This window comes from Ciconia boyciana, chromosome 34 (assembly GCF_034638445.1).
Source record: "Ciconia boyciana chromosome 34, ASM3463844v1, whole genome shotgun sequence".
Classification (NCBI taxonomy): Eukaryota; Metazoa; Chordata; class Aves; order Ciconiiformes; family Ciconiidae; genus Ciconia; species Ciconia boyciana.
This window is the reverse complement of record NC_132967.1, coordinates 760,318-769,543: the sequence shown is the minus strand read 5'-3', so window position 1 is coordinate 769,543 and position 9,226 is coordinate 760,318. Positions and strand designations below refer to the sequence as shown.

General features: G+C 69.7%; 1 protein-coding gene across 1 annotated transcript; it reads left to right on the top strand.

Annotated features, from left to right (window-relative positions):
- The first annotated feature begins 146 nt into the window (after positions 1 to 146).
- On the top strand, positions 147 to 9,218 carry IKBKG (inhibitor of nuclear factor kappa B kinase regulatory subunit gamma). The gene is made up of 13 exons (XM_072848923.1): positions 147 to 432; positions 1,877 to 2,074; positions 2,532 to 2,551; positions 3,003 to 3,121; positions 3,206 to 3,250; positions 3,353 to 3,455; positions 3,534 to 3,643; positions 4,897 to 5,037; positions 5,121 to 5,217; positions 7,232 to 7,357; positions 7,440 to 7,567; positions 8,781 to 8,842; positions 8,917 to 9,218. Exons 1-13 carry the CDS (start codon positions 225 to 227, stop codon positions 9,045 to 9,047), a joined length of 1,488 nt encoding a protein of 495 aa, XP_072705024.1. The 5' UTR covers positions 147 to 224; the 3' UTR covers positions 9,048 to 9,218.
- The last annotated feature ends 8 nt before the right edge of the window (positions 9,219 to 9,226 follow it).

Here is a 9,226-nt window from a genome sequence, read left to right as displayed (position 1 = left end):
GCAACCAATAGGAGGAGGAGGTGGGCGGGGCGAGCTACTCCCCCCCCGCCCCCCGTCGTTCCCCCAGGGGTAGGGCGGCGCCATGACACTTAGCGAGGCGGAAGCGCGGCGGAAGCGCCGTGACGGCAGTTCCGGTTCCGGCGGAAGCGGGCCGGGGAAGGAGGCGGAAGGAGGCGGCAGGAGGCGGCGGCCGCGGGGCCCGGGAGCCGCCGGGGCCGCGGCCGATGAGCGGCGGGCGGTGGCGGCGGCCGGCGGAGATGGTGCAGCCCGGGGGAGGCGGCGGGGCCGGGCCGGGGCCCGGGAGCGGGGCGGAGGGGGGAGCGGCCGGGGAGGAGGCGGCGGCGGCGGCGGCGGCGGCCGGGAGGGGCCCGGCGGAGCGGGGGAGCCCCGAGGGGCTGCAGCGGCTGCTGGCCGAGAACCGGGAGCTGAAGGGTGAGCGGCGGGGGGCGGGGGGACTGGGATGGACTGGGGGGAACTGGGGGGACTGGGAAGGGATGGGGGGACTGGGAGGGAACTGGGATGGACTGGGGGGAACTGGGATGGACTGGGAGGTGCTGGGGGGAACTGGGGGTGCTGGGAGGGGACTGGGATGGACTGGGAGGGGACTGGGGGGGACTGGGAGGAGCTGGAGGGGACTGGGGGTAACTGGGGGGCAGTGGGGGTAACTGGGAGTAACTGGGGGCACCTGGGGGTAACTGGGGAGCACCTGGGGGTAACTGGGAGTAACTGGGGAGCACCTGGGGGTAACTGGGGGCAGTGGGGGATAACTGGGAGTAACTGGGGGCAGTGGGGAGTAACTGGGAGCAACTGGGGGCAGTGGGGAGTAACTGGGGGGCAGTGGGGGTAACTGGGGGCAGCGGGGTAACTGGGAGTAACTGGGGAGCACCTGGGGGTAACTGGGGCAGCGGGGGTAACTGGGAGTAACTGGGGAGCACCTGGGGGTAACTGGGAGTAACTGGAGGGCAGTGGGGGTAACTGGGGGCAGTGGGGAGTAACTGGGAGTAACTGGGAAGCAGCAGGGGGTAACTGGGAAGCAGCGGGAGGTAACTGGGAAGCAGCGGGAGGTAACTGGGAAGCAGCGGGAGGTAACTGGGGGCAGCGGGGGTAACTGGGGGCAGCGGGGGTAACTGGGAGTAACTGGGGGCAGCGGGGGTAACTGGGAGTAACTGGGGGCAGTGGGGGTAACTGGGGGTAACTGGGGGGCAGTGGGGGTAACTGGGGGCAGTGGGGAGTAACTGGGGGCAGTGGGGGTAACTGGGGGCAGCGGGGGTAACTGGGAGTAACTGGGGAGCACCTGGGGGTAACTGGGGGGCAGCGGGGGTAACTGGGAGTAACTGGGGAGCACCTGGGGGTAACTGGGAGTAACTGGAGGGCAGTGGGGAGTAACTGGGAGTAACTGGGAAGCAGCAGGGGTAACTGGGGGGCAGCGGGAGGTAACTGGGAAGCAGCGGAGGTAACTGGGGGCAGTGGGGGTAACTGGGGGCAGTGGGGGTAACTGGGAGTAACTGGGGGCAGCGGGGGTAACTGGGAGTAACTGGGGCAGTGGGGTAACTGGGAGTAACTGGGGGCAGTGGGGGCAGCGGGGGTAACTGGGAAGCAGCGGGGGTAACTGGGAGTAACTGGGGAGCACCTGGGGTAACTGGGAGTAACTGGAGGGCAGTGGGGGTAACTGGGGGCAGTGGGGAGTAACTGGGAAGCAGCAGGGGGTAACTGGGGGCAGCAGGGGGTAACTGGGAGTAACTGGAGGGCAGTGGGGGTAACTGGGGGCAGTGGGGAGTAACTGGGAGTAACTGGGGGCAGCGGGGGTAACTGGGGGCAGCGGGAGGTAACTGGGGCAGCGGGGGACCCGGGGCGGGCGTGGCAGTGGCTCTCCCAGCGGCGCTGCGGCGCGGCAGCGAGGCGATGCGCGGGCGCTGCGAGGAGCTGCGGCGGCTGCAGGCGCTGCGGCGGGCGGAGCGGGGGCTGCTGCGGGGGCGGGCGGGGCAGGCCCGCGCCCTGGTCGAGCGCCTGCGGGCCGAGCGCGACGAGGCCGCCCGCCGCCTGCGCCGGGAGCCCCCGCCCCGTACGTCCCCCGGCCCCGGCCCTCCCCGCGCCCTGTGTCCCCCATCGCCCCGGCCCCTCCCTGTGTCCCCCATCCCCTCCCTGGCCCCTCCCTGTGTCCCCGTGTCCCCCATCGCCCCGGCCCCTCCCCGTGTCCCCCATCCCCTCCCTGGCCCCTCCTGTGTCCCCATGTCCCCCATCGCCCCCGTGTCCCCCCATCGCCCCCGTCCCCTCCTTGTCCCCATGACCCCTCCCTGTCCCCACATGTCCCCCATTGCCCCCGTCCCCTCCCTGGCCCCTCCCTGTGTCCCCCCCCGTGTCCCCCCCATCCCCTCCCTGTGTCACCGTGTCCCCCCATCGCCCCATCCCCTCCCTGTCCCCATGACCCCTCCCTGTCCCCCCATGTCCCCCCATCACCCCTGTCCCCTCCCGGTGTCCCCGTGTCCCCCCCATCACCCCCATCTCCCTCGCTGTCCCCTCTCTGTCTCCAGGTCCCTCCCTGTCCCCACATGTCCCCCCATCCCCCTCCCTGTCCCCCCGTGTCCCCCCCCATCACCCCCATCCCCCTCCCTGTCCCCTCCCTGTGTCCCCCCCCCGTGTCCCCCCATCACCCCGTCCCCCTCCCTGTCCCCCCGTGTCCCCCCCATCACCCCCATCCCCCTCGCTGTCCCCTCCCTGTCCCCACGTCCCTGTGTCCCCCTCCCCATCCCCCTTAATGTCCCTCGGTGTCCCGCTGTCCCCCCACGTCCCCCCACGTCCCTCTCCGCGTCCCCTTGCGTCCCCTGTCCCCTTCCACGCCCCCATGTCCCCACACACCCCCTCTGTCCCCCCATGTCCCCCCATGTCCCCGCGTCCCTACACCCCTTACCTGTCCCCCCCACATCCCCGTGTCCCCACATCCCTACACCCCTTGCATGTCCCCCCCGTGTCCCCGTGTCCCCTCACTGTCCCCGTCCCCCCAGCCCCCCGCCGAGGGGCCGCAGCAGGAGGAGGCAGCCCCAGGCCCCTCCCCCAGCCAGGACCAGGCCGTCCCCGGGGACCCCCAGCCCCCGGGGGACCCCGCGTCACCCCCAGACCCCAGGTACGCCCCTCCCCCCCCTTTCTTTTGGGGACCTCCACGATGTCCCCAACCCCCCCCCCGTGACGCTGTCCCCGTCCCCAACAGCCCCACGGAGCAGCTGAGGCAGCGGCTGGAGGCGGCGGAGGCTGAGTGAGTAGGGGGGCGGGGGGAAAGGGGGGGCGGGGACATTTTGGGGACGCTTTGGGGACACTTTGGGGACCGCCCCCGTCCCCTTCTTCCGTGTCCCCCCAGGTTGGTGGCCGCGCGGGAGGCGCAGGCGGGGGCGGAGGAGCGGGCGGAGGAGGCGGCGCGGCGGGCCGAGCTGCAGCTCCAGGCCCTGCGGCGGCAGCTGGAGGTGAGGGGACGCGATCTGGGGGACAGCTCGGGGACAGTTTGGGGGGGAGGTGACCGCGTCCCCCGCGTCCCCACACAGCAGGACAAGGCGTCGGTGAAGGCGCAGGTGACGTCGCTGCTGGGGGAGCTGCGGGAGAGCCAGAGTCGCCTGGAGAGCAGCCGGCGGGAGCGGGACGAGCTGGAGCAGAGGTCGGGGACCGTCCCCGGGGGGGTGGCACCTGTCCCCAAGGGGGTGGCACCGTCCCCAGGGAGGTGGCACCGTCCCCGGGGGGGAGCGGGACCGTCCCCGGGGTGTTGGGGACGAGGGCGGGGGAGGGTGACGTCCCCTGGCACCGGTTTGGGTCTGGCTCGTGGTCCGCGTGGGGACAAGGACGCGGTGGCGTGGCCGTCCCCGTCCCCGAGGGGTTTGTCGTCGTCACCGGCCCCCGGGGCGTGGGGGGGGACCTGTCATTGTCACCAGGGGACCTGTCGCTGTCCCCAGGGTGTGTGGGGGGTCCTGTCGCTGTCACGGGGGGTCCTGTCACTGTCACCAGGGGTCCTGTCACTGTCAGCAGAGTGTAGGGGGGTCCTGTCACTGTCACCGGGGGTCCTGTCACTGTCACCAGAGTATGGGGGGGGTCCTGTCAGTGTCACCGGGGTGCAGGGGGTCCCGTCACTGTCACCGGGAGTACTGTCACCAGAGTGTAGGGGGTCCTGTCACTGTCACCAGGGGTCCTGTCGCTGTCACCAGAGTGTAGGGGAGTCCCGTTATTGTCACTGGGGGTCCCGTCACTGTCACCACAGGTCCTGTCACTGTCACCAGAGTGTAGGGGGGTCCCGTCACTGTCACCAGGGGTCCCATCACTGTCACCAGGGGTCCCGTCACTGTCACCAGAGTGTAGGGGGGTCCCGTCACTGTCACCAGGGGTCCCGTCACTGTCACCAGAGTGTAAGGGGTCCTGTCACTGTCACCACGTGTCCCGTCACTGTCACCAGGGGTCCCATCACTGTCACCAGGGATCCTGTCACTGTCACCAGAGTGTAGGGGGGTCCCGTCACTGTCACCAGGGGTCCCATCACTGTCACCAGGGGTCCCGTCACTGTCACCAGAGTGTAGGGGGGTCCTGTCACTGTCACCAGGGGTCCTGTCACTGTCACCAGAGCGTAGGGGGGTCCCGTCACTGTCACCAGGGGTCCTGCGCTGTCACCAGAGTGTAGGGGGGTCCTGTCAGTGTCACCGGGGGTCCGGTCACTGTCACCAGGGGTCCCATCGCTGTCACCGGAGTGTAGGGGGGTCCTGTCAGTGTCACCGGGGTGCAGGGGGTCCCGTCGCTGCCACCAGAGCGTAGGGGCTCCTGTCACTGTCACCGGGGCTCCTGTCCCTGTCGCTGGGGCGCAGGGGGGTCCCGCCCCTGTCCCCGTCCCCGGGTGCCGGCGGGTGACGGCGGTGCCGGCGGGCGCAGGGCGGCGGCGGCGGGGGCGCGGTGCCGGGCGCTGGAGGAGGCGGCCGGGGGCCACGCGGTGCAGCTGGACCAGCTGCGCCTGCAGGTGCAGAACCTGGAGGCCGCGCTGCGCGTGGAGCGGCAAGGGGCCACCGAGGAGAAGTGAGTGACGCGGGGGGACGCGGGCGGGGACGCGGCTCTGGGGACGTCCCCCGGACGGCTGCCGGTGTCCCCGCTGTCCCCAGGCGCAAGCTGGTGCAGCTGCAGGTGGCCTACCACCACCTCTTCCAGGAGTACGACGCCCACATCAAGGCCAGCTTGGAGGGGGACAAGCGCAGCCAGGTTTGGGGACCGTCACCTCCGGGAGGGGGGACGGGGGGGCCGCCGTGGGTCCTGGTCCTGTATCGGGTCCTGTGGGGACAGCGGGGTGGCTTCTTGTCCTGTATTGGGGCCCCTGGGGACACCGGGGTGGTTCCTCATCCCCTTGGGGACACCAAGGTGGCTCCTTGTCCCACATTGGGTCCCCTTGGGGACACCGCGGTGGCTCCTGGTCCCCTTGGGGACACCAAGGTGGCTCCTTGTCCCACATTGGGTCCCCTTGGGGACACCGGGGTGGTTCCTCATCCCCTTGGGGACACCGGGGTGGCTCCTGGTCCCCTTGGGGACACCGGGGTGGCTCCTTGTCCTGCGCTGGGTCCCCTTGGGGACACTGGGGTGGCTCCTTGTCCCCTTGGGGACACTGGGGTGGCTCCTTGTCCTGCACTGGGTCCCCTTGGGGACATCAGGGTGGTTCCTCGTCCCCTTGGGCACACCAGGGTGGCTCCTTGTCCCACATTGGGTCCCCTTGGGGACACTGGGGTGGCTCCTGGTCCCCTTGGGGACACCGGGGTGGTTCCTCATCCCCTTGGGGACACCAAGGTGGCTCCTTGTCCCACATTGGGTCCCTTGGGGACACCGGGGTGGCTCCTGGTCCCCTTGGGGACACCGGGGTGGCTCCTTGTCCCCTAGTGGGTCTCCTTGGGGACACCGGGGTGGCTCCTTGTCCCACATTATATTCCTTGGGGACACTGGAGTGGCTCCTGGTCCCCTTGGGGACACCAGGGTGGCTCTGTGTCCCATAGTGGGTCCCCTTGGGGACACTGGAGTGGCTCCTGGTCCCCTTGGGGACACCAGGGTGGCTCTGTGTCCCATAGTGGGTCCCCTTGGGGACACTGGGGTGGCTCCTGGTCCCCTTGGGGACACCAGGGTGGCTCCTTGTCCTGTATCAGGTCCCTTGGGGACATCAGGGTGGGTCCTTGTGCTCTATTGGGTCCCTTGGGGACACTGGAGTGGCTCCTTGTCCCCTTGGGGACACCGTGGTGGCTCCTTGTCCCCCAGTGGATCCCCTGGGGACACCAGGGTGGGTCCTAGTTCCCTTGGGGACCCCCGGGTGGCTCCTTGTCCCCCAGTGGATCCCCTGGGGACACCAGAGTGGGTCCTGGTCCCCTTGGGGACACCGTGGTGGCTCCTTGTCCCCCAGTGGATCCCCTGGGGACACCGGGGTGGCTCCTGGTCCCCTTGGGGACACCAGGGTGGTTTCTCGTTCCCTTGGGGACCCCCGGGTGGCTCCTTGTCCCCCAGTGGATCCCCTGGGGACACCGGGGTGGGTCCTGGTCCCCTTGGGGACACCAGGGTGGGTCCTGGACCCCTTGGGGACCCCCGGGTGGCTCCTTGTCCCCCAGTGGATCCCCTGGGGACACCGGGGTGGGTCCTGGTCCCCTTGGGGACCCCCGGGTGGCTCCTTGTCCCCCAGTGGATCCCCTGGGGACACCAGAGTGGGTCCTGGTCCCCTTGGGGACACCGTGGTGGCTCCTTGTCCCCCAGTGGATCCCCTGGGGACACCAGAGTGGGTCCTGGTCCCCTTGGGGACACCAGGGTGGGTCCTGGACCCCTTGGGGACCCCCGGGTGGCTCCTTGTCCCCCAGTGGATCCCCTGGGGACACCGGGGTGGGTCCTGGTCCCCTTGGGGACACCGGGGTGGGTCCTGGACCCCTTGGGGACCCCCGGGTGGCTCCTTGTCCCCCAGTGGATCCCCTGGGGACACCGGGGTGGGTCCTGGTCCCCTTGGGGACCCCCGGGTGGCTCCTTGTCCCCCAGTGGATCCCCTGGGGACACCGGGGTGGCTCCTGGTCCCCTTGGGGACCCCCGGGTGGCCCTTGGGGACCCGGAGACAGCCCCTGGCCCCATCCCACCCCCTGGGACCCACCGGGGGTCCCTTCCGCCCCTCCCCCTCTCCTCGGGGACCCCACCGGGGGGGGGTGTGACGCGGCGCCACCCCGGGTGCCACCGCCGGGTGACGCGGGGGCCGTGGCGGCAGCTGGAGGCGCAGCTGCAGCAGGCGGAGGAGGCGCTGGCGGCCAAGCAGGAGCTGATCGACAAGCTGAAGGCCGAGGCCGAGAAGCACCGCGCCACCCTGGAGACCATCCCCGTCCTTCAGGCGCAGGTCAGGGGGGGTCCCGCGGGGTGGCACCGGGGCCCTGCCACCCCCCCCCCGTCCCCCCTGACCCCCCGACCCCCCCCCCCAGGCCGACATCTACAAGGCGGATTTCGAGGCGGAGCGGGCGGCGCGGGAGCAGCTCCACGCCCAGCGCGAGGCCCTGCAGGAGGCCCTGGCCCAGCTCCAGCTCCGCGTCGACGCCGAGGGCGCCGCCAGGTCGGGGGGGCGGGGGCACCCCAAAACTTCCCCACCCACCCCGGGGCGCCCCAAGATCCCCCTGTGTCCCCAACCCCCCCGTCGTCCTCCATCGCTCGGCCCCACCCGAAACCCCCAAACTTCCCTAAAGCCCCCCCAATCTGAGACCCCCCCAATCTGCCTGAGACCCCCCAATCTGCCTGAGACCCCCCAATCTGCCTGAGACCCTCCCCAATCTGCCTGAGACCCCCCAATCTGCCTGAGACCCCCCAATCTACCTGAGACCCCCAATCTGCCTGAGACCCCCCCAATCTGCCTGAGACCCCCCAATCTGCCTGAGACCCCCCAATCTGCCTGAGACCCTCCCCAATCTGCCTGAGACCCCCCAGCTTGCCCCCCTGCACCCCAAACTCCCCCCTGCACCCCCAAACCCCCTCCCCGTTCTCCTTCATCCCTCAGCCCCACCCAAAACCCCCAAACTTTCCCTAAAGCCCCCCATCTGCCTGAGACCCCCCAATCTGCCTGAGACCCCCCCAATCTACCTGAGACCCCCCAAGTCTGCCTGAGGCCCCCAATCTGCCTGAGACCCCCCCATCTGCCTGTCCCCCCCAGCTTGCCCCCGCACCCCAAATTCCCCCCTGCACCCCCAAACCCCCTCCCCGTTCTCCTTCATCCCTCAGCCCCACCCAAAACCCCCAAACTTTCCCTAAAGCCCCCCAAAATCTACCTGAGACCCCCCCCAAATCCTGCCCAGGGGCCCCCAAGCCCCCTGCACCCCAAACCCCCTCACCGCCCTCCTTCACAGCTCAGCCCTACCTGAAACCCCCAAACTTACCCTGAAGCCCCCAAAATCTGAGACCCCCCAAATTTACCCGAGACCCCCAAAAGCTGCCCAGCCCCCCCAAACCCCCTGCACCCCAAATTTCCTGCTGCCCCCCCCAAACCCCTCTCCCCATCCTCCTCCACCTCTCCACCCCACCCAAAACCCCCAAACTTTCCCTAAAGCCCCCAAAATCTACCTGAGACCCCAAAAGCTGCCCAGGGGCCCCCAAGCCCCCTGCACCCCAAATTCCCCCTGCACCCCCAAACCCCTCTCACCGCCCTCCTTCACAGCTCAGCCCTACCTGAAACCCCCAAACTTACCCTAAAGCCCCCCAAATCTACTCGAGACCCCCAAACCCCTCTGCGCCCCCAAACCCCCTGCACCCCCAAATTTCCACGCCCCCCCCAACAGAGTGCGCATGGAGGAGATGAGGAACCGCCACTCGGAGCTGCGGCCCCCGGCAGTGGCAGGGGGTGAGTAATGGGGGGGAGCCCCCCAAAACCCCGTTCTGGGGGGCAGGGGGTGACTGTGTCCCCCCCCCGCCCAGGTTTTGGGGGGCTGCCCGCCCCCCTGCGCGCCCCCCCCGAGGAACAACCGGATCTGTGCTGCCCCAAGTGCCAGTACAAAGCCCCCGACATGGACACGCTCCAGATCCACGTCATGGATTGCATCAAATGAGGGGGGGGGGGAACCCCAAAACCCCCCCAAAACCACCCCCAAAACCCCTTGGGGGGGTGGGGGGGGTCCCCAAATTTATAGGGACCCTCCCCATTTTGAGGGGGGGGTGGGTTCCCACCTCACATTAAAACCCCGTGGGGAAATAAAAATTCCCTCGTCGGCCTCGCTCTTTATTGCCC